General features: G+C 32.5%; 2 protein-coding genes and 1 non-coding gene across 9 annotated transcripts in view; 2 read left to right on the top strand and 1 right to left on the bottom strand.

The window, feature by feature from the left end:
- LOC129917843 (protein commissureless 2 homolog) overlaps nucleotides 1-9,777 on the top strand; it is a 66,702-nt gene extending 56,925 nt beyond the window's left edge. For both annotated transcript variants that reach the window (XM_055998025.1, XM_055998026.1), the window contains exon 2: nucleotides 9,021-9,777. In XM_055998025.1, the coding sequence (XP_055854000.1) occupies nucleotides 9,021-9,580 (560 nt within the window). In that variant the 3' untranslated portion in view covers nucleotides 9,581-9,777. The remainder of the gene's footprint in view (nucleotides 1-9,020) is intronic.
- An 8,579-nt stretch (nucleotides 9,778-18,356) lies between these two features.
- Trnae-cuc (transfer RNA glutamic acid (anticodon CUC)) lies at nucleotides 18,357-18,428 on the bottom strand. Its single transcript has one exon. It is a non-coding gene; the product is annotated as a tRNA-Glu (tRNA).
- Nucleotides 18,429-19,842: 1,414 nt separating this feature from the next.
- The window catches only part of LOC129917780 (pericentrin), a 48,008-nt gene continuing 41,885 nt past the window's right edge, over nucleotides 19,843-25,965 (top strand). For 4 of the 6 annotated variants that reach the window (XM_055997911.1, XM_055997910.1, XM_055997907.1 and 1 more), the window contains exon 1: nucleotides 19,844-20,086. In XM_055997911.1, coding sequence (XP_055853886.1) covers nucleotides 20,045-20,086 — 42 coding nt within the window. In that variant the 5' untranslated portion in view covers nucleotides 19,844-20,044. Of the gene's footprint in view, nucleotides 20,087-25,965 lie in introns of all 6 variants that reach the window. The other 2 variants (XM_055997905.1, XM_055997912.1) reach the window with 2 other exon arrangements.

The raw sequence follows: 25,965 nt of genomic DNA, 5'->3' as shown, positions 1-25,965 counted from the left end.
TATTTGCAGTTAAAGTTGACAGCAGTGAGTGACACCGCTTAGTGTAATATGTATCTATCCCATTTCTTGAATCTAGTTAATTTTTATAAAAAAAATATTCAATTAAGTTATTGAGATTGAGATAGAAATAAATTTAAATGATAACTATTTGCAGCAAGACATATCTCAGACAAATTGAACAAAAAAGTCCCAAAAGTGGAGACTTTTTATTAATCCCAGTGCGCTGATAAAGGGTCGATTTTTTTCCGTACTGCGAAGCTTTGGGGTATATACCTAAATTGTTTTAGACTTGAATTTAGGTCGCAAGTGAACATACATTTTACTCTACACGTTTGGCGCAACAGTAAACTTAAGGACATAAAAAGAAAAGTCTCCACAAAAATCTAATTATTGTCAGAATTTTCTTGAAGTCAATCTTATTTGAGAGCCTATCTTTCTTTATCAAATTTTGACACACTCAGTTGTTCATACACGCATATTTTTTGCTTTCAACAGCACCTGCTTAGCATTAGACCTCTTATGTAATCAAAATAACCACAATGTGCAGCTACTGTATTCACCTCAAACTGTCACCACAATACTACTTGCCATCCAGTTGTGCCACAATTATAATACTTCACATAAACAAAAATTCATGAAACTGACATTTATTCGCTTTTGTGGTAAGGTGAATTTGTGGGCACACAACAACTGGCTGGATTTAACGGCATAAGCAGATGGCGCTACACACCACCAAAACTATTAAGACAATTGAAAATGCCACCATGTTGCTTTCCTGTGACTCTCAATAAGTCGACACTATAGCGGTTTTATAAGCAAACACATATTTTGTTCAAAAAAAAAACCGCCCCATTTTAACACACAAATCCATAAGGTGGAATAACTAAAACCCAAGCCACACGTACAACGTATTGTCTATACATTTTTGACAGTATGACGCGTGCTACAAAAGCTATGCATGAAAGCTGAACGCGTGTATCTGTATAGACCCACGAAATAAATTTCGATTCGCTTTTTACGACTATTTTTTGGTATTTTTCAACCTAAAACCAGTATGTACACTTTTGTACACCCTACACGCTTTGTATTTGAAAAACTTATAAGGGGATGCGAAATAATGGAAGTGTCAGGGTTGTTGCACAATCATCCATCCTTTCTCCCAGCCAGCTTTTTGAGAATCGATTTAATAACAAAAGTTCCTTATTTTTAACTTTTTTTCTTTTTGTTGGGCAATTCACTTGGGGAATCAGGTTAATCATTCCAGAGCTCGAGTTAACTCAGCAATATCTCGAGGGGGTGGTTTGCATTGCATGCAACCCCCTTTCAATTTTGGTTTCTGTATTTATTTGCCTTAGAATCGAACAAAAGAAAGGGAAGACGCCATAACACAGGATTGTAACATTTAAAAAAGACAAAACGCACTTGCCGCCTTTAGCAATTTGAATGTTATAAGAAAAAGGGGGAAGCAGGTTTCACCATACTCATCGCCAAAAAAGCATAGGAATGAGTTTGGCCTTTTGTAAAATTACATTAGAAATTCCGATGGGGTTGGGGGTGTGATGGTGTTTTATTCAAGGGAATTTACAGATTCATAAATAACTATGCTTTAAGAAAGATTCGTCTTGTACAAAGGCGGTATGGGTTTGAACGGTGGTGAATTTGGAGGAAAGTGGTTTTACGTTTTTTTTTTTTTTATTTTGACACTGATCGTTTTTTATTCGACCAAGAGGGTGATTTTTTTTGTAAACATGCGAGGGCAGTTGTATTTTTTAATGATTATATCCTGAAAAAAAATGATGGTTCTACAAGTAAAGGGGGCAAGTTATATTTGTTTAATAAAAATTAATGGAATTAATTTGAAAATTCAGGGTCTTAAAAAAAAAACTATAAAACAATAAATTAATTTGTGGCGCAACAAATTCTTCACTTTTGGAGCAGATTTTTTTCTTGTAATATGCAAAACCCCTAACAAAAATATGTTTATAGAATTAGAACCCAGACCTACAATTTTTCCACCAATAGGCATTCATGACGTAAATGTGATTCATGAGTAATTATGGGGATACCCCAACGTAGCTTGTGCTCATAAATATATTCATGCAATGGCAGTGTGTCACTGTAAAATCATTCTTACAAAAATATCATTCATAAGGAAATATCATAAACGAATGATTTCATTTTATTATGCAAATTAAAGAAGTCTCCACTTTTTTCTCCACGGAACAAAAATAACCCACGTACTTTTGGAGGTGGGAAGAACTACTCATGAATAGATGCTTAATAGGCCGTGTGTGAATTGCGTCAAATAGTGAACCCAGTGTAAAATTTTTGACGCTATTGAGGTGAATAAAAAAATTTCATCTGTATGGCTTATTGTTTAATATTTTTCTCTGCCTCTTTTCTGCCATGATACTCCTTTTTAATAAAAAAAAAAAAAAAATAAAAAAACAAAGCAAACCATTTATTCACCTCAATAGTGTCAAAAATTTTACACGGGGTTAACGCAATTCAGACACGGTCTAAATTGAAAATTACCCTCGACACATTCGAGAATGTGTAGTTGGTAGAAATAAATTATTGTTTTCTACTCTGCTACTTAATATTAAACTGTACTAGATTAAGCCAAGTATACAGTTCTTCCAGCAAAAAGCACCACATATTTTTTTTATCAAAAAGAACTGTATACTAGGCTTTTACACAAAAGAAAGAATAATAAAAATAAGTTTTATTTTATGTGGAGCGATTCAATATAATGCAATTTTAAAGTTCAAGTGACCTCAACTCCAAAGCGTTTCGCACAGGTACGAAAGTGGGCTCATCAGTTAGATCTGTCTTACCCTTACTAATACGCCTAATTTTGGTCGATGTTTACATAAAGTGTCATTAAACATCAACCAAAATAAGGCGTCTTAGTATCTAAGGGTATGACAGATCTAACTGATGAGCCCACTGTCGTATACCTGGGCGAAACCCTTTGGAGTTGAATTCACTTGAACTTTAAATTATACTAGATTAACTTTCAATAATCTTGTACTTTTTTACATCTGCGTTCTGTGGCAGACTATTCATGAAAAGAAGATAAGTAGATCTAGTAGGTACTACAATTTTCACATTGTTTTCTGCTAGAGTAGATAGGATATCTAGTTATTAGTACTAGATTTCTACACATGATTAGACTTCTAAAAAAACGCAGTCTGTGCTGTAAAGAGGGCTAGCAACTTATGAATATTTAGTCTTTGCTCTTTTGAAGATGATAATCTAGTACAATGAACTACTCATACAGGGCTTGGTAAGATGATGGACTTTGCATTGTTGATTTCCTTAATGGTGCCATTATAAATCACCAGTCGAACCCTTAAAAGCCTATGGAGGAAGTAGAAATCTAGTACATCACCTACCCTTAAGGATTCCATTGAAAATTGACAGTACCAACTTTAAAATCTAGTACAAAAACTACATATTCCTATTTTCTCCACCAGAAGAGGAAGAGCATGTGTTTATTGTAGTAATAGATCGACTTATAATCTACTCATGAACGCGATGTTAACCTCGTTCCTTTAAAGGTGGAAGTCTACTCACGAAAAGATAATCTAGTACATTTACTATTAGAACTTAATCCTCTATTGTCCGAGTGTGTTCCTTGGAGAGTCGGTAGTTAAGTACTTGAAGTACTTTGCCACCTTCCAAAGGAACAGGACTAATACGACATCACATATCTACTTAATATTAAACGGACAAGCAAGAAGCTACCTCAATTGTCAAATTATGATCAGTAGTAGTTTAAAAGTTATAAAAGAACATGTGGCACACCAAACCCTTTTGCTTCGTTAGTAATGCAAATTTTATTTGCACAAACTCCAAACCTTACTTTAGAATTTATAACCAAACATGTTCGAGATTTTAATAAAAAATCCCAAAACTTACGATTAGAATCCCCAAAACTTAAATAAAAACTTCTATTTTCTATCTCCTGTCTTGCGTCTCTTTCATACAAATCCATAGAGTAAAATCTTTTCTTTTTATTAACTCGCTCTACCTAATCCATTACAAAACCCTGCATCCTGCGGGTTCATCAAAAGCCGACACAAAAAGCAAATAACAAAAAAAAAAAAAAAATGCAAACAGCTACAAAATTACAACGGAAAATCCCCATTTACTAAATCCCCACCGAGTCGGAACCATTTGTGCTCTCCATAAAAAAAAAATGAACAAAAAACCAACGACATAGCCACGTGCAACTCTTGTTTCCTAACTTTCTCCTCTCTTTGGATGCTGTAACATTTTAAACGCATGGACAATTTTCTTTTCAATTTCCGAAATTGTCAACCTGTTCACAACTGAACACTAAAAAACACCCAAATAAAAAAAAAAGAAGAAAAACAAGAGAAAAACCGAAAAAGAGACGACGAAGAAAAAGAAAATGCCCATGTAATAGTTTGGCAAATAATAAGGACTAAGGAGTCCCACTTTAGAGCCAAAAACCAAGGCGCGCCATGACACGAGTAATCCACAGGAATCAACAGCATCATCATCGTTGTCGTCCTCGTCGTCATAGAGTAGTCGAGTCGAGAGTTGGCCCTTCGTTTTTGCTTGTTGCGGACTAGAAGTGGGGTTGAAATCCCTCTCGCCCCATGCAGTTCGTTCCTTTTTTTTTAGAAAATAACATCACCCTTTGCCCATCCAACGAGTTTCCTCGGCGGTTGAGTTTTCTGTAAAGTCCTTGTTGGGTTTAAAGGTATGATGGAATGGGACTTATTCAGGATGTGGGTGGATGCGATGGAAATCCTCATTTCTAATGTTTTTCTCTATCTGCATCGCTTCACACCCTTTCTGTTTGTTTTCCGAATTAAATTCGATCTTTTCCATCACACCAAGGGGGTAAAGAATCTTTTCTATGGAGGGTGGACATGGACATGGGAATTACATAGTTTTCCTGTGGCTTAAAGGGGATTTTAAAATAGCAGGGGGGGATATAACATCCAGATTCTTATATAAATCCCCCATTTCCCAAAAACCGACAGGTTGAAAAATGACGTAAAATGATTGGATATATGCGAGAGTTTCTTTCTCTTTGTGTGTATTTAGCTTTTAATTTCCATTTGAAAGGGACTACTTTTTTAGAAACCCCCTTTTACACAATTTTATGGGCCTGTGGGATTAGCCACGGTTAGGTTACTCATTTAAATTAAATTTTCGAAGCATTTTTTAGATCGACCTGAAGCTATTTTCGAAATGTCATATGACATTACTACCGCTTAGATAGTATATCGTTTTTACAAAATGACATTTAGCTCCGAAAATGTCCTTAATCCTTTTTGTGTCTGTGTGTGTTTGTGTAAATTTTCAATTGACTTTGTTAATTATAGCATTTATGTCTAATGAGTATGAAACACCGGACGTTTGTTCAGTTTTATTCATTCATGCACAATCCAATTTAGTTTTTCCTTTTTTTTTGTTTGGGAGAGTTTATACTGAAATGTCAAGTGGGTGGTGAATTTAGACAAACGGCCATGGAAAAAGGGTTGACAGTAGTAGAATTTGGTGTGTGGTGTATAGAAATAGAAGGATGACACCCAAAATTAGATGAGAATTGATTAAATAAATTATTTTTTGGGGAAAAATACTTTGGTATAATTTTAGCTTGAAGTAAAATGTAGAACAGATGTAGAAGGGTAATAGCAAAAAGTGATGATAATAATAATTATATATTAATTGGAATTGATTTTTGATTTTTCAACATTGATTAGGTATGATTGTTGGTGTGGGGAATTTTCATTTGAAGTTTGCCTGTATATCAGTATTTTCAATGAGAGGTGTTGAATTGTCACAAAATAAAATTGTCTTTGATGTAATTTTTGACGAAGGTTCACAGAGTTTTTTTGAAAGGTTCCTTTTTTTGCGAATAAATTATTTATGGGAAAGTTTGTTTGTTTGAGGGAGGAATATTCAGTTGGCCTTCACACAAATAAGAAAATTTAAAATCTTTTACAATTGAGTTTGACCGTAGCAGTGACAGAATAAAAAGGTTGACCTTTCTTTCAGTTTTTTTTATTGCATAATGGCTTTCCTTTGAACGGATAGAAAAATTCAACAAAATTGTGTTCAAAAAGGTATGGATCATGGAGTTCTTTCTTCCTGCCACTAGAATCTATTGAAAGTCTGTTATATTAACCCTCATTCTTTGAGAGGTGGCAAAGTAATACTAGGACTTTTCTACTGATTTTCAATGGAACGCATTTTCAACGAAATCAATGCCATTTCCATTTAAATCAGGAGGAGTTCTAGTAGTAAATGTACTAGATTATATACTCGTAAGTAGACTAACACCTCCAAAGCAAACAATGGGGTTTTTAGTCGTGTTCTTTGGAGACTACTTATGAGTAGATTATAAGTAGATCTAGTACTACAATTAACACATGATGTATTCTTATACACCTCAAGTAGATAGATAGTACTAGATCTTTACTCATGAGTAGTCTACTCATGAGAAGTCTACTACCTCCAAAGGAACACAGCCATTACTGCGACTTCTACTAAAATGATAAATTTTTATGGAAGTCGCTGATCAGCAACAGAATGCAGTCACTCGCTCCTCATAAAAAAATCTTCTTCTTCTTCCTTTTTCTCGGCGCTGTTATGATCTCGATGTCGAGGGGATCATAACTATCCCACGTAACTGCTTCACACTAGTGATCCGCCTGTGGGGTTCGCCGGGTTGACCTCAGAAATCGGCGGCAAGCCTCCCGGTTTTGTATTGTTCCATTTCTAAGGCCAACTGAATGCTGGTGGTTTTGCATTTGCTTGTACCAGGAGTTTTTAGGCCTACCTTTCTTTCTATTTCGTGTTGGAACGTTGTATGATATTGCTTTTTTGACGGGGTTCTCAGGATCTCTCCTTTGAACATGGCAATACCAACTGAGTCGGTCGTGTTCAATTTTTTGGGAGATGGTGTTTTTAACATGAAGGCTTCCTCGGATCTTCGTACTTCTAATTCTATCAAGCTCCTCATAAAAAAATAATAAACACTTTATTTTTCATCGAAAGAAAAAATGATTTTTTAAGTTATACCTATAGGTACTTCTTTTGCGGCATATGGATATATGGAAATGTACGTTTTGAAAAGAAATGTCAAAAGAATTAACAAGTAGCACCACCTAGTGGTCCATAGGTAAAACAGTTATGTTACTATGTGAGTGAGAAGTATAACTTCAATCATGGGTACATGTGTACACACTCTTTTTTATATCCATTTGTTTGTAAAATGTAGTTTGACTGCCCGTCTTGTGACTGAGTTCTGTTCACTCATTCTCTTGAAAGAGAATTTTTTTGACATCTGTCATTTTACCGACGTATTCTGTTCAGTTCTTTACTTTGGCAGATCTGTTTGAAGCTTTGAAACACTTTCTACAAAAATACTAGACCAGTTCATTGAATTGAAGAAATGCGAAAATGTGAACTAAAGAACAAATCTAAAAGTTTTTAGTACCATTGAGCTGAGCTAACTCCATGTAGTAAAGTTGAAATGATATACATATCGTCGGTGAAACCAGAAAAGTGTGTAACTCCAAATTTTCTGAAAATTAGATTTGAATGCCATCTGTTAGACAAACCTAATATCTACCGTTCCTTAAACTCAGAATGTGGTTAAACTTCATAGTTTTTATTTTATTAGCAAATTAGAAAATGAAAACTCATACAAATGCCTTTAAAACGATTTTGTTTTTTTGCTCTCCTATAAAATTTGCTAAAATGGAGTTACAAACTTTTCTGGTTTCACCGACGATATGCTTAAAGTTTGTAAAAATTGAAATTATTACTAAATATAAAAACCCACAAATTGATTTCAACAAGAATGTAAACCCACCCAATAATGCATCCATTGGAAGTATGTATTTTTTTCACTACCATTGCATTACATGATAACTTTTTGTTTTTCCCTTTTCAATGCTTCGTCATTTGTCACCCCAGATTCTTCTCTCGAAATTCAAATTCATTCCTAAATCCAAAAAAAAAAAAAAAATCGACAATTTGTCGTAATTGTAATCCATCACGCAATATAAACTGCTTTTGAATATTTTAAAAACTCCAAAAGTTTCATCTGTTACATTTCTCTTGAAAATAAAAACCCTTTTCCCAAGACATGAAATCCCTCTCTCTATAACCTAAACCATTCATACAATTCACTATAGGTACCTCTCAGCATATATACAAACCCATATCAGAGCTAGAGCAATCACACGATTCACCACCTTAACCCAATGCATAAAAACACTATCGCCCCCCCCCCAAATCCCAAAAGCAGCTCACAGAGAGAGAGTAGAGACTTCCGACACAATCCCAAAACGAAAAACAGAACAAAACGAAAAAAACAATAGAAAAAGAAACCCCCTTTGCTACCAAGGAGCACTTAATTACCATCCCCAACACTCGAATATTATATCCACCCTCAACAGAGAACATATTCCAACATAGAACACCAGCGAGCCGCCCCAAGAAAACTCAACTTGATGCTCAACTTTTGTTTCTCTCTGTAGAATTCCTCTCCTCTCTCTCTTCCTTATATCCCCCCTCTCTATCTATTCAACCGACAACACACATACTTCCGTTTCTTTTGTTGCTGCGACCCCAATTCAGGGAGCACCAACAGATGATGCAAAAAACTTCGTCTAAAGGAAGGTCGGCAATAGTGGAGACGGTTGGAGAGTATGTGTATGATTGTGTGCGTTCTTTTGTTCACTGTTCCAAACACTGTTGCTTCCTCGACAGAATGAGAACCTCTGAATACTTGTTTAGCCGTCATCTCCAACTACACACACCTCCACCTCCATTTTAATGCTGGGAGTAGTTCAATTATGTTAAAAGCGGTATACTGCCTTAGGCATTCGTCCTCTTTTCTGGTAATTAAGTTATCGACATGAAATTGAGACCGTGTCGGAATTAAGGGGGGCATCCTACCAAACTCCCTCTAGTTAATTACTATCCTTTCTAATGCACTTCCTTTTTTTTTTATTTCTTTCCAGACCGAACAAGTGACACTTTGAATCCAGGAGATGTCATACGACGTTATGACATGGATGTTGAATCTCTACCAAGCTACACAATTGTCTCAGGACTACCATCCTATGACGATGCTTTGGATGAATTCCGAAAAGCAGGACTAATTCTGAAACCTCCTATTCCTGTTATAAAAATCTTTGACAGTGATACAAAGGATCCCCCATCGATTGGTGAAGATGGCCTCCCCGAATACTCTCCACCAGAAAACACGACAACATGTGTGTGTGGAAATGGTAGTCAAATTATTGAACTCAACCCCGAACATTTGAAGATATTGAGCCAGAAACGTTTGTCATTGCAAATCTCATTCAATGGCTTGCCAAATAATATCCGTCGCAATAGTCGACCCAGAGTCGATTTGTGTCAACAAGTCGGTAGAAATAATCTACTCAGAGCACAGAGAGATAGAGAATTGTTGACACCTGAAATTCATCGTTCATCTTCGATGACATTAGATGATGAAAGAAATATGATTGAACATCGACTGAGGAAGTTGGAACAGCATCGAGGGTCTATATCGTAGTTGAAAGAAAAGACGATATATGCTATAGTAAAATAGTGTAGACTTTTTGTGTGTTAGATTCCTGCCAGGATTATGAGTTATTATGTTTTTTTTTTTTTAATTAGTATTTACTTTAATGTGAAGTCAAAAGAAGTGTCAGTATTAGAAAATGTACCTAGTTTTTAAGACGACAAATTATATTTAATAATAAATTTTGAAAATAACTTTATTTAAAAAATAACTTATTTTGATAGAGTCATCTGGATTTGAAAACAAAAGTGTTTCGAGTTAGGTATGAATTAGAGAAAGTTGCAAACAGAGACATCTAGCTGAAATAAGATTTATAATTTTGATATGGTAAGTACATTGAGTGGAGAAAACTTTCTTAAAAGCTTTTCAAAAACAATAAAAACTTTTAGAAAATATTAAGCAACTCTTCATTTCCATCACATGAATTTTTAGCATAAACTGCTTTCCTTTGTAGGTGGCAAACTACTCATGAGTAGACGGTTAGTAGATCTAGTACAATCTACAAAGGATGTTCTAATTGAGTAAATAAAAGTAATAGATTTCTTCTCATGAGTAGTTTTTACCATCTCCATAGAAACACCGCAGCTATAGTAATAAATAGTATAACTTCTAATGGAGAAATCGATAAGTTGAAGTCCAAAATAATAAATATCTACATTAAATATATATAAATTCTTTATCAGAGTTAAGCCTAGTACACAGCTGAAGCAAAACGAAATTTTCCATACAAAAATAGCACAACGAAATTTTTAAATTTTTGATTTTTTAAATTTTTGATTTAAAACTTATTTTCTGATGTTTTTTTTTGGCTAATAGTAGCCCTGTTCCATCTACTAATAGTAGATGTTTTGGTATCTACTCATGCTCTTCTTCCCGAGTAGATACGATTTGTATTGAATTCGTTGAAAGTGCGTCTCATTGAAAATCGGTAGTAAACTAGATACTAGTAGTACTTTGCCACCTCCCAAAGGAACAGGGCTATAGTTAGGCCTTTACGACCTGGCTAAACTGGACAAAAAAAGACGCAGTTGGAGCTAAGCAATATACATGTTAAATGCCTTAGCCCACCTCAGCCCAACGGGTTTAGTTGTTTAGCCCGGAGATGTCTCTGTACTTTTTGAACAGTTTTAAATCTGTGCTACTCAACTAATTTGTTCATTAATTGTTTAGAAATAGTTTACAATCGTGAAAACTGACGTCGATATGTATTTAACTAGTTTGCTAGCATACATTTTTGTATATCTTTGTAAAACATACAAGAAATAAGGACAAGAAAAAAAAAAACCCGAAAGCGAAAAATATGACAACTCAAAAGTTTTGTGTGTCCTCAAATTTCGAAACATCCCAAGTAACAATTTTCCTTGCATAAGGTCCATTTTGTTCGATTCAACAAGCTATAGTTTGTATACGTTTAGTTTAAGACTTACTTATGCAAGTCATCCATTTTGGAAAGAAAGGAGGTCTTTTTAAGGCTATCTAGAAGTGTTAAGAAGAAGCCTTGTAAATATCAGTTACGGCCATATTATTCACTAGTTTCAAAAATACATCTGGATGTAAGGAAATTGAAATGTCAAAAACAAATTCAAATCCATGATATTCACTATCACACAGCCAAAAAAATCGTCATTTTTAACATTTTTAAACTATTTTCATAGTAAAAATCAGGATAACTATTTTGGATTTAGATTGATTTTTGACATTTGACAATTTTACATCCAGATGTATTTTTTAAACTATTGAATAATATGGCCATTAAAGAAGACCTTTATAAGACCTGTTTGAACCGATCTAAAGAAGCCTTGTATTTTCAAATGACAGAAGGCCTCTATAATCCCTGTTTCAAGAGGTTCTTGTAAGTATGCAATGTTTTCACCTGTTAGTATGCAAAGTTTTTATCCTGCAGATATGCAATGTTGGCTTAAGAAAAAAACATTACATTTCAATGTGAGGTTTCAATTAGCTCCCAATTTCCACTCATCTTTAATATTCGAGCATGGTCTACTGGTAAGGTGCTGGCTTGGTATGACGAGGTACTTGGGATCGATTCCTGGCCGGGCCATGTGATGAAAATAAAAAAGTGTGTTCTTTTTCAATTAAAATAATATTCTCATCTTTTCAGAACAACAGACAAAGCAGTGGAATTTGATAAAAGGGGAAAAAACAAAATAGGAAAAAATTAAAATAAATAAAATAATAGGTATGTAGAAAATGCAAAACAGAAAAAATCAAAAGAAAAAAAAAAATGAAATAAAATTCAATTATTTCTTTTTTTTAATGTATAAATTCAATATCTTCTACAACACCTACAACAACTTCTATAAGGCCTTGTTTTAACATCCTATGCAAGTAATCCGGTTTGTGCATTAGATAAACATTTTCAGGAAGACCTCCGTAAGGCCATTTTAAGCTGTTTGTCACGAGCTATTAGCTTGTGGATTACCTGTGAAGGAAAGTCCTATGCAATTTCGGTAAAATGCGCCAAAAAGATTTGCATAAGACCTTACCTTCTTGTTATGAAAGCCAAAAAATAGCTTGAATTGACCCTTATGAAAGCTTAGTTGTTACTTGGGATATAATATACTGTGCTGCCAAGATTACCAGTTAAGCCGCGATTACGTTACTTTTGTCCAGTTAAGTCCGGTTGTAATAAAAAGCACAACTTTTGTTTACCTCCTATTTTTGAGATCATAAATCAAGAAGGGTCTAAAAACTCTTTTTCATTGGATGTGATGTATCTATTAACCTGTTAGGTATACAAAAATTAATTAAGTTAGTGTTAATAAATCTCCACTCTTACACATCCAATTGGGTTTTTTGTAACATATCGTTCGTCATGTAAAAGTCTCCAATTACAAGAGCTTTGAACTCATTTTTGTATAAGTTACAGTCACTTTGCATAAGATATAAACACGTTTTCATCAAAAGCAAATGCTAGCTTTTAAAATAATCAACGCACTTTAGTTCTCATATAAAATTCTCTCCATAAAGTGCGGTATGTGTATACTAGCCGTTTTTTGTTATCCCACTTGATCCGTATAGATCATGAATTTACACATATTACAACAACTACATCAGATTGCTTGCTTTTCATCAATATCACGATTCGGCTACTAATAAAATCTTATGCCAATTTATGGAAAAACTTTTAGTCTAAACAGACCCCAAAGTAACCTACCTTACGAACACATCCCCATTTGTCATCCAGCTGTTATCACTCATGCGTTGCCATGCGATGGTATGCATTCAAATTCTGTCACATTTTCCACTCAAAAGAAAAATCACTCCGCGCGCTTCTAATTTGAAAAAAAGATCAATCAATTAATTTCTTGTCCGACAAATTTTTATGTTTTTTGTTGCAAATTATTAAATAAATTTATATTTGTTTTTATAAATAAATAAATTTCAATATATTTCTAAATTAAATTAATCATAAAACTATAATTTTCTAACGTATTCACTACAAATTTCTTTAAATAAAATTTTGTTTGTGAAAAAAAGGAAGAAAAAAAAAACTGGTGCATTTCTTCGTTTTTCTTTTTTTGTTTTATTATAAAACATAAAAGTGCATTGTATAACCATAACCAAGTACATAATTGAAGATTCACCTACATAAAATGTAAGTCAATTGAATAAAAATTCTAATTTTATAAATTCTTTGATAAATTTAATGAAACTTTGAAAGTGTCTTCAAAATGAACAAAAAAAAAAAACATGGAATTCCATTTTGGACTTTGTTTATTTTGCTTAGGAGGTGGCAATAGATTAACAAAACCACACACGTTCATTGTTTTGTAAAATTCCCTTTTCTCCACTTGATTGTCTCTAGGAACAAAGTTATGCCGCTCATCTTTCAGAGGCACGTGGAGCTGCTTCATCGATTTCCCATCAACAAAAAAAAGTTCTTAATTCTTGATTCATTTGAGTTTAAAAATAGGAAGAAAACGATACTGAAGGGTTCCAATATTCGTCTTTCTGTTTGTTTGCCTCGTTTCCATCCCTTCTCGATTTTAGTTTCATGTTTCTTTTCATGGAATCATGAATATATTGGCGTTGTTTTTAAAGTGTTTCCTTATTCATTTAATAATGGGCTTTATTCATGCGATTTCAGGTATTTCTTTAAACTTGGAAGTCTCTTGAAAATAAGGGGAAGTAGTCTTTTCACAGTAAATTAGGCCAAATGGGCCGAGAAGAATTTCGCAAAATGCCCACACTTCGAGAGGGGAAGTAAAATGGAATCTGTTTAGCCTACTTCCGCACACAGTTCGTCGTGGATTTTGTTTGTAAACAAATTATTCTTTTTTAACGACCAAGACAATGAGGAAAACGTTGGGCTTTTTTTTTCTGCTTTTGCATTCAAATTTTGATGTATCTTTAATTCAAACAAATTTTCTAAGTTTTCTTTTTTTTCTGTCAGGAGTCCAGTGAGAAATCAAAAGATGAGGTAAAGAGATGTTAGGAAAGAAATAAATGAGACAGATTGTTTTGGCGTTTAAAAATATATTTTCTGGCGTAAATATGAAAACTTGAAAAAGCATTTCTTTCGAGGCGAAGACAAAGTAGATTGACTGGAAGAGATCTTCTTTGTAGTTTTGAATGAAATATATTTCACGAGATAGATTTTTAAGGAGACAAAAGTGTGTCTGTTAATCAAAAATCCCACGTAGGTGTTGGCGGCGTGTCGTCGGCCACAATGGGTGAACTTTGTTTTTTTTTTTATAATAATAAGCTTCTGTTTGGATGAAAATGATGTCATTCAAATTTGAAATTCTGATAACGAGTTTTTATTCTTCTTTCCTATTTTGTTTAATAAACACACAATTGCGTACAAATTTGTATTTGTTTATCTTTTGTTGTTTAGAAAAAGAAAAATATGGTAGATTGCACAAGACTTCAAAATGAAATGATTATTAAAATATGAATTTTATCAATCTGTGTTGACAGGAAATATGTACATATGTATTGAAAAAAATATGCACTTGAGAACCTAGAACGCTTTTCATTAATTTTTGCTTGTATCTGACATTCTACTTAGAGAATCGAATAGAAATAAAACAGACTCAGTTCAATAAATTTCTAAAAAAATCCGAATATTTTTCTCCCTAACTGAATACCAATTGCGTCTATGAAAAGGTCATGGAGACAAACAATCCTTTAGCTCAGGCATGTCAAACTCAATGGTTACAAGGGGCCAAAACAGGGAGATCAAATTTTTTTATGGGCCGCAGAAAAAAAGTAAAACTAAAATTTTTATAATAATTTTATAAAAAATAAAATGCACGACTGGGGTCGCACGTACTTGCTCTTATGCTTAAAGTTACTGTTATGTTAAAGCTTTTTAAATTGATATTTTCAAGAAATTTCATAAGTAGTATAAAAAAAAAATCTGTTTTTATAATTAAATAAACACCGTTTTAAATGATGTTTTACAAAAAACCAAGTACATATGCCATTTTATTACTTGTACAAAAAGATATTTTTAGAAAAAAAATTTCGAAAATCGTTAGAGCCGTTTAAAAAAAAAAAAAAATTTTTATATACAAAAAATTTCTAACATTTTTCAAAAAAAAAAGTTGGTATGCCATTTTAAAGAAATAATTAATTTACACATAAAAACGAAATTTCAAAATTTTTCATTAACCTGTTTCCAAAAAATTGATTTTTCAAAAAAAAAATTTGAAATATTTTTTAAAAAGCCAAAAATTATTTTTTTGAAAATCTAAATTTTAATATTACCTTTATCTAAACGCTTTTGTATAAAAATTTTCGTTGAATTCGGGTTAATCTTGCACGAGATATTCAGAAACCAAAAAAACCGTTCTATGGCAGGTACCGTTAATAACGGTACAAAAAATATTTTTTTTATTTCAAAAGTTGGCTCTTATGTTAAATACTACACACAAAAATTTTAATCAAAATCGTTAGAGCCGTTTTTGAACAAAATTAACTTTTCTATTTCCGTTATATGGCAGGTACCGTTAGTTTTGGTCATAAAAAAAAATTTCAATTTCCCCTCTAGGGAATCACCAAAAACTGCTAACTACCAAGTTTGAAGAAAATCGCTTCACTCGTTTAGGCTGTAGCTCGAGGTACATATATACAGACAGACACACAGACACTTAGACAGAATTGCCGGACCCACTTTGTTGGCATTCTCCATCATCGTAATGTCATGTAAAATTGTTATCTCGAGTTCGATTTTTTTTACGAATCCTAAACTTGCCCTATAGTACCTATATAGCAAGTAAAAATCAAAATATTAGTGTTTTCCATTTACCATTTTTTTCTCACACCAAGGTTAGGCTGGATCTTATAGGTAACTCATTCCTTTAAATGACTGAAATAACTGCTCCCATCGAAAAATACCAACTGTGAAATTCGCAAACGATTTTATATGGTAGTTTTACAGTACAAAAAAAATTAGGGATCGGGCATACCAACTTCAACGAATTTGGAACTTACTTCGGAGTCACACTAGAAATTGCCCCCATTTCCATATGATCCGGCATTAATTCTATGTATGTTTATGGAAAAAAACTGAAGAAAATCAAGAGAACTTCTCTTTCAAAGACAGAAGCAGGCTTTTTTCATGCTCAATTTTAGAGTTTAGATTTTTTTGCCGACACGATGCAAATTTACCTAAATTTGACATATTGTTTTTCTTCTGATATCCCAAAAGACCTAAGTTGCTTTTGAATGCCATAACTTGGTCACATATTCGTAATATTATTAATTTTTTTTGCAGTTTTAAGTTTATCTGAGTTAGTACAGAGTGATTCAGAAGTAATGTGCCAAAAGCTGGAGCGTGTAGGTTTAGACAAGAAAAAAAAACGTATGGGAGTTTAGCTGGGAGGGGCAATTTTCTAAAAAATTGACTTAATTTGGAAAAAAAATTATTTAAAATCAACGGTTACACCTGCAATGAGTCCAAAACCTTGTCTTTTATCTTGTTTTTGAATAAAGCCGATTTATGGTACAGTTTTTGAAAAATTAATTTTCAAAATAAAAATTTTGAAAAAAAAAATATTGGAAAAAAAATGTTTGAACTAATTTTTTTTGGAAATTTTATGTAATTAAACACTGTTTTATTTTTCAAAATACAATGCTCTTATTTGTTTTTAAACAAAAACTAAGAACCGTATCCAAAAATGTGTTGTCGCTTTCGAGAAATTAATAAAAAACCAAAACTACTTTTTTCTAAAAAACGGCTTTATTTTTTGTTTTTAGCCTTTTGTACTTGTTGGTAAATTAATTTATGAAACATTAACATTTTGTCTATTATTTTTTTAACATTAAAAATTTTTTCATATTGTTTCTAGGGCGTCCTCTGTCCATGGTTTCTAGCTGTAAGGGTTTTAAAGCAATACAAAATTTTTAATGCAAAACGATTTAAAAATTATTTACTATGCAGTTGATAGTATCTAATCATATTTTCTGATTTATGAAGATTTCAAGAGAAATATTTTGTACTGGATAAACATTTCAATTGTCTTCCTTATTTTTTGTATTTTCTTGCTATTGATTTACATTTCAGGTACACATTTCTGTTTGTTGTTTTTTGTTCAGTAAAATATTGCGATTTTATTACCTTTATTCCCTTAAAGCTAAAATCCATGGGCACCGGGCGCCCCAGAAACAGTAAACAAAATTCGCAGGTCTTAGCTATGTGACTTATTGGAATCAAATATCATTATTATTTTTCCCATGCCATCGGCCAAAGAAATGACGTCCCATATGACTGTAACGTGGAGGTCATTTTCATTTGTTGCAAATTCACTGAAATAAAAACAAAGCAGGGATGAATGTGTGTTTACAACATATTACTAACAGTTAGAAAAGTTTCTGAAATTTTGTTTCGTCTTATTTTCAAGAAAGCGATAACAATCAAATTCCTCATATGAAGGAGTGTGAAAATTCGTTACCATCGTTTTCTCCTTTAGGTTAGTGGTGTAGGACTCGATATTAGAGTAACCATCGATATACATTTTTTTTTTTTAATGGATATGTCTTTTAGAACAAACTTACAATAACAATTTTGAGTAATTTTCAGGCAAATGCTACAAAATCGTGCATTTTATTTGGTTTTACGATTTTGACCCTTTTTTAAATTTCCAATATACAATTTTTTACGATAACAGAAGAATAATCTTTTTAAACTGCTTTTGAGAGAACTTAACAGCAATTAAATAATTTGTCCGCAAAAGTTCAACACCGATGTTTTGTAACTCATTGAATTTTTAAATTATTGTTCCTTAAAATTTCATAGACAAAAAGAAAATCGTTCAAATTCAGATATTTAAATTAATAAATAAGTATGATTTCAAAATAAATTCGTTTATTCGTGAGGCAAAATTTTATAAAATGTTTATCACCAGTGATAAAATTAGAGAACAAGAGCACAAGAAAGATTTGTATAGATGTAATTATAAAATCAATATCGTGCAATTTTATTTGCTTAAATTTTATGGAAAAGAACTGCTTAATGATATCATTCTACATTGAAGGTTTATTTTCATTAATTTTTTTTCTTAACATTTCCACCTTATAGATAAATAATTGACTTCAGTTTATTTATTATGTTGTTTGTTGCTTACTTATTTTTTGCCTTTGATTTATCAAAAGTTTATTTTGATTTCACACCTATTCTAATCAAGGTATTATTAAAATTTAGTTTATTTACCAAACAAATACGAGTAAGAACCAAAAAGCATCACGAGTATTTATTTTCTTTTTATTATTTACATTAAAAAAAAAAAGAAAAAAAAAAGATTTCCCATACCGGGAATCGAACCCGGGCCTCCCGGGTGAGAGCCGGGTATCCTAACCACTAGACAATATGGGATGTGAATATTCCATGTCCATTCTGTGTTGTTATGGTCATGGTCACTTTATTATATTCATTGTTGACACACAGTAGGATATTGATATTAATAAAACCGTTGTTAGTAGACACGCTTTATAAAATGTTCAAATAAGAGAGTTTTTTAAAAATTAATTTGTAACAAATTCTAAAAACCAATGATGATAATAATTAAATAAATATTTGCTTTTATCAAAATAAGGAGTTTTCCCATAATACCTACTTGAATCTCTCCCCAATCGAATCGCATTCTCAGAGACTGATTTAATGGTCAATACCATATATTGGATTGCATTTAGTTACATGCAACGACCCAGTCGTAAAATTTCTGAAATAAGAAATTACAAGGTTCATGCTTAAAATTCATTATTTTCCTTAATAGAAATTCTCAAGGTGTTCAAACTTCAACTTGTCAATTTTCCTCCTTCAGACAGAACTTACAGCATGAAAATCTCTAAATGACACGAGGTTAACTCTCAATTAGTTAACATCTGTATCTGCGAAATCCCTTAATTCGATAACCTACTTTTCAATCACGCAACATTCCACTCATTAAATAAAAAAACTTAAAAAAAAAATAATTTTTTCATTCAAGTGTTTTAAATTAAAACGAAACCATTTGCCACAATAATCAACCTCAATTAGTTGCCATTCCAGAAAAAACACACAGAACCGATGCATCTTCTGTCTTTACAAAGTTCTCTGACGAAAAGACCTCTTCAACTCTTGACAGGCAACACAGCCCGCCTGCTGTTATTTTTTTTTCTCTCAATTATTTGCCTTCTAGATGTATTTGCTACCACTAGACTTGATTCCATCCTTTCAAAAAAATAAAAAATAATTTTCTTATATCGCTATTTGTTGTTATTTTGTTCAAAAATAAATACCGACTGCAATTGATTCTCTCTCAAAAATAGAGATGAGATAAATATCTCTCATTCTAAATGCATTTTCAAAAAAAAGATCTTAACACCACCACCACCGTCGCCCCAGCCACCATACCATTATGGCTGCGGCTATACCACCATCATCCTCTTCATCGTCATCGTCGTCGCATCAAAGTATCTGTGTCTCCAAAAGTTCTCAAAGTCCATTTGGGTATTCAGTCTCTGTGCCAAAGACTTCTCGAGAACACATATCCACATTCGGTTCTTTCGGAAGCAGAAAAAATATATCAAAATATTATATTTTCCATCCAAAGGAATATAATTTTCCTAGAATCAACAAACCAACCAAACCCATAAGTTCTATAAATATCTATCTCGCGCCCCGCGTATCGACATCTTAAGTACCCGTATGCATTGCGTCTTTTGACTTGTAAGCAATGCATTGATCCCATTATAGTGTTTTTGTTTATTTTAAAAAAAAATATTAGAAACGTTTTTAAAAATTATTCATTTTTGTTTGTATAAATAAATTCATAGACAGTGAAAGTGATTTAACAAACGATAGGGAAACACCTTTTCCCATCAGAAGCTCATTTGAATTTTCCCATAGAACCTCCTCTGAAACACTCCCTTTCCCTATTGTTTTATTTTATTCGTTTTTTCCCTGTTCTCTGCTGCTCGTGCCGGCCGTGATGAACTATTTTTGTGCAAATGGATTTACTTAGTGCCACAACCAACAATCTCTACGGCTGGGTATGTTTTTTTTTTTGTTGAAATATTATTTTCTGAATTTTCGAAAATAGCTCATAAATCACATGAACAAAAAATACAACTAACGGTATCTTGTTGAAATTCTACTGCACCCCCATGCTTGTACAAGGTGGACAAAAAATCTTCACCTCCAGATTGCCACCGATTTCAACTTGTAGACATCCATTGTGCCAAAGATATTCGATGTGGATCGTATGTGGAACGTATTCATTGTATATACGATAAAAACTAGAGTTGTGCAAGGCATTATTATTATTTTTGATTCCTCGATACGAATTTGTGTATTCTTTAGATACTGTTTGTGTGTCTTTCGAGTCGTCTCTGCTTTTCTTCTTCTTCGTTGCGAATATATTAATAACAAATTGAAAGTAAATCATGATGGCGGTGGATGGCAGTGGGGAAAGGCACCGAAGCGAGGAGCCAAACTCATACTAAACTAAACTAAAGAAGACACGACGGCACGACATCGCCTAGTAGACATGAGTTTTCTTCATTTCGAGTCAATCGTCTGTGGCGTATGATACGGATACGTTTTTTAAAGCATTTTCCTCAGAAAAGTCTTGATTTTAGTCTTCGTCGTTGTTTTATATTATTATTTTGGTGCAATATGGTCGTGTGGTGTATTTATTTATATTTTTGTTCGGTGAACTTTTGAGGAGAGAAAAACAAAAATATAAAAAAAAAAAATCTGTGTTTTTTTTTTTTTAGAAAATTGATCAAAAGTTTTTTGAAAGAGATATGAGGGAGTTTCATGTAAGAATATTAAAAAAATATTGATTTTTGGTTTAAATTTAAGTATTTTGTTACTCAACGGTTTTCGTTTAGAAAAATGTTTTTTTTTTCAAAACTTTTTATCCCAAAGTTGTGATAGAATGCGTTGTTGATTATTTTTTTAATTAAACTTAAGTGTGATCAATAAATATAATCTCTAATTTATCTTAGGATAACGCACCCTAAACCCTTAAAAAACGAAGCTGAACCAAAATAACCTATATACTCACTCTTTTGGATGAGAAATGACAATAACACTTTTGGTAGAACGAGTTATGGTGGTCTGAAGGTCATGCGTGTCCTTGGAATGTAGAAAAACAACAATGATTTTGTATTTTTTCCGCTGCTTATTTTATTATTTTGCATGCGATTCTTATTTATTTTGACATAAATCAGGTCATAAACGTAAATCGCGTGGAGTGTGTCTTTCTATTTTTTCTATGAATAGAAAAGAAGTGCTTATACTTAGTTTAGTTTGGGATTGGAGAGGTGATTTGTTTGAGTGGGTGGTGTATGGGTACGGGTGGGACGAACGAAGACAATATTGTGGAAGTCCTTGAGTCGCACCTTTTGGAGACACTTTTTTTTTTTATCTATTTTGTATTGTATGTATAGTTTTGGGAAATTGCTTTCAAAGTTGTCATTCGAATGAAATAAAAACTTTGTTTAATCCTTTTTTATATGTCATGTAACATATTTTTATGAACTTTTCCCTGTCTCGATGTTAGTTATTGCATAAGTCTTTCTTATCAGTTTCATTGCAATAATCAAAATGGAACTTCCTTAGTTCATTTTCAACTTTTACGATTAAAGGCTTTGCATGAAAATTAAGACTATTTTCAATTTAAAATAACTGCAATAATTTGTATCACCTACCCTTACCAACGCAGTGGTAAGCCCTATCAGAAGAGGTTTCGTTTGCATGTATTATTTCAAAATAATAAATGTGCATATGCACAAATTACGGCCTGTTATCAATAAGTACCAACAACAAAGAAGGATTAACTCATTCCTTTAATTTTCCAAGGCTAATCCGTAGGAAGCCTTGGAAGCGTTGTACTATGTGAGGTCAGGTCCTTGGGATCCATTTTCATGTTTAAAACTTTACAAAACGAAAATAAGTCAACTCATTTGGGTTTTTGTAGTTTAAATCCCTAATAGGAAGTAATTTGCATACCAATTTTGGCGCTTTTTTTACATGATACACCAAAAGTGTCAGCGAAAAAAGCTAAGACCAAAATTCCTTTACAAACCCTCCGGTATTTATCTTCAAATTTTTGACAGTTCGAAATTTTTTTCAAAAAAAAAAGATATTTGAAAATCGGAGATCGGATTAAGAAGTTACGTAAACAAAGTGAAAAAAAAAAAAAAATAATGAAAATTATTTTTATTTTTAAGAGGAGTGATTGAATATAATAATTCAATTAAAAAGTTAATAACTTTTTATTATTAAAAAGTTAAAGTGACCTCAACTCCATATGCGTTTCGCCCAGGTATGACAGTGGGCTCATCAGTTAGATGCTGTCATACCACAACCTTAATAATAAAAAGTTATTAACTTTTTAATTGAAGTAAGAAGTTACGTAAAGACTTCATTTGAAAATAAAGCAATTCAAATCAGTTAGCAGTGTTTGAAATGGTTTCAACCCCAAAAACATATGATTTATGGTGAATTTTAATCCAATGGAAAATTTTTGAAGAACAATTTCAAGATGAGTTGATGTCCATTCATATCCATAACTGCTAAATATTAAGAGAGTTTTTTGACTTGAAGATCAAATTTAAATTACTGCTTTTTTATCCCCTTAAATCCTAGAGGATTTTGTTTTGATTTTTTTTTGTGCTCAAATTTATTTCTTAAAGATATTATATAATAAAAAAATTTAACCCGACCTCTATCAGTTTAAATTGCCCAAAATTGGTTCGGTTATACTTATGGAAAGCACTGTGTGCTTCTGGATCGGAACGATAACACCGGCACACAAAATAAAAAAGTGTCATGTACCAGGAACCAGACCTATCTTTCTATATGTTTTTGGGCACTCTGAATCCGAATTTCAAGTCCGTTTGGCCCTGTCACCCTCCAGTTTTGAGTAAAATGCAAAAAACTAAAAAAAAAGTAAGTTTTTTGCTTTTTTGGGGTCTTTTTTACATTTTTCTCAAAACTGGAGGGTGACCGGGCAAAACGGACTTGAAATTCGGTTTCAGCGGGTCCAAAAACATGTAGAAAGATAGGTCTGGTTCCTGGTACATATAATTTTTTTTTTTGGTGTGCTGGCACTCGCGACATGTCGCTTTCATCCCCGGCACACAAAGAAAAAAGTTTCATGTACCAGGAACCAGACCTATCTTTCTATATGTTTTTGGACCCGCTGAATTCGAATTTCAAGTCCGTTTTGCCCGAAAACCCTTCAGTTTTGAGAAAAATGCAAAAAAAACTCCAAAAAAAGCATACAAATTAAAACAAAATGCAGTCACAGCTCAAAAGTGGAGGGTGACCGGGCCAAACGGACTTGAAATTCGGATTCAGCGTGTCCAGAAACATATAGAAAGATGGGTCTGGTTTCTGGTACATGACACTTTTTTTCTTTTGTGTGCCGGTGTAATTGTCTGTCGCCCTCCGCTGTGAAGTGTTTTCTACTTTGCATCCTTTTTCGATTCCAAATGAATTCTTTTGCGCGAAAAAGCTTGATGGCAAGAAAAAATATATTGATGCACTCGGTTCATATATATCTTTTAGAAATGACAGATTCAATTTACAAATTTTGTTCATAACTATATTTGTTTTGAAAGCAAAAATTATCTACTATTTTTTTTAAATATCGTCACTTTTTTTGGAGAAAAAGGTTAGAAAGTTTCCAAGCCACCGTTATAATTTGACTTAAAAATCCAATAAACCATGTTTTATTTTTTTATTTTTATACACTTAAAAATTTATTCCAATATAAGAAAAAAATAATCATTGTTCGGACAATTTTTTTAAACTCCATCGCCGGTGGTGCCATGAAAAATATTGTGTCTTACTTTTTTACAAGAAGTGATAAAAATTAGACCAAAGTGACTGCAAGGGGATTTCCCATCGAAGTAAGAATAGGCATTTTTTGCAACTTAAATTTTTTAAAAGCACGCGATTTTTTGGTTTTATTTTCTAAAAGTTTTGTTCTCAAATTCTCAAAAACTAAAGCTGCATAAGTTTCTTTTAAGTTTATTTAAGCAAACTTAGTCAAATTTTTTATTTTTGTGTCTTTTTCTCCTGATTTGGAGCCAAATTATTCAAAATGGAGCTAAGGAAATATGTATTTCTAATACTGAATTTAGAGGTTTTTGCTTCCACTTTATAAGAGCACTTAATAAGACTAAGTCCATAAATATATTCCTATGAAATGAACTCAATCATAAACATTTCTTTAAATTATTCCATTTTTCAAACAAATTTACGATTTACAACCCATTTCCGAAAAAAAAAACGGGCGCATACGTCTCAATTCGATGGAACATTTATGTTTTATATTTAATTTGGGTCTTATAACTAACATGAAATATAAAATCAAACAAAATTAAATTTTGTTGGTATGCCCCTATACTCTAAAACAAGGTTAATAATATATACGGTGTGGGGCGAGTATGAAGCGTGTACCGATAGTACACTAATAAAACTTTCCCCTTCCTCTTCTTATAAAAACTCTTTTCGTTCAAAATATGTTTAAGGGCTATTTTGGTGTTTTGCACATCGTCGATGCTACGCCAAAGTCACCTTAACCATTTTTACCGATTTCGCCTAAGTAGACTTTCGTAGTTGTAAGGTGTCACTCTTCAATATTCCAAAAGCAGTTTGTATTTCTAATACCGTTTATATTCAATTACCTTGCATAATCCAGTTCAATAAATATTAATATAAATAAATATATCAATAAGCCTAATTAATAGCACTTCTCCTAAATACATCATCAGAAACAACCTGAAATTTCAGAAAAATTATGTGATCATATCAATCTTGTCTATTTTCACGCCTCGTTAAGACTAAGTTATCCACATATTTTCGATTATGTTGTTCTTTCCTCAACAAAGTGTCTAGGTTACCATTTAAATTATATACATTTTTATATATCAATTCTCACCTTATTATCTAAAAATATATTCTCACGCCCTAAAAGTCTGAATTGCTTGCTCTTGTAACCCATAAACGTCATTTCAAAAAAATAAATAAAAATAAATAAAAAAATAAAGAAAAATATTAATGTAAAGACATGATGCTTCATTAAATATTTTACATAAAACTGCCCTAAAAACAAAGAAACGCAAACAAATAATGAAAAAAAAAAAAAAAAAATCACAACGCACATTGAGGGCATTAGAACTAAATGGCCATCAGCCAGAGACCAGCCCACTCAAGCACAACCAAAAGCAGCTGCATTGAAATTTATTTGCTTTTGAGTTCTAAAGCTTTTTTTCTATCTCCCATCTTATTCTTTTTTTTCAATTTTAAATTTCTAAAGGTGACAAATTATATCAAATGTGCCTTGTCGAAATGAAATTTTCCAATACATCTGTCAGGAGAATCCAAATCTCACGAAATTCTTCTAGAAAAAAATACTAATCGCTTAAAAGTCTCACCTGGGAGCATTTAGATTCTTTTAATTTAAATTCACATAAATATATTTTCTTCTTCTACAAAAAGCCCACACTCATGACTTGAAATACCTTTAATTATCTCATCCGAGACGACGTCGATTTTATTCATCTCATGAGTGTTGCTATTTTATCCAGCAACCAGGTCAGGTTTCTTTAGAATCAATTGAGATTAAGAGCAAAGACCAATTGTAAATTTGCTCTTCAACAACAAGTAGTTCCGTCAGGAGCGATTTGAAATTCAAATATGTATATTTGTTTCATTATGTTATATTTTTGCTGTTTCACTTAAATTACCATTTTTTATGCTCACTTCCGGAATAAATCAGATGGAATTTTTTTACTGTGGGTTTTCCTGTCTATTAATTTTTTTTTCTTCTTCTTTTTCAACAATTCTGGGTGGTATTAATGGAATTTCCTGTTGTTTCGTGTGGATGCTATTCAAGAGGTAAAATGCAGCT

The sequence above is a fragment of the Episyrphus balteatus genome, chromosome 4 (assembly GCF_945859705.1).
Source record: "Episyrphus balteatus chromosome 4, idEpiBalt1.1, whole genome shotgun sequence".
NCBI lineage: Eukaryota > Metazoa > Arthropoda > Insecta > Diptera > Syrphidae > Episyrphus > Episyrphus balteatus.
Note: the sequence above shows the minus strand (reverse complement) of the source record. Positions and strands in the feature narration are given on the sequence as shown.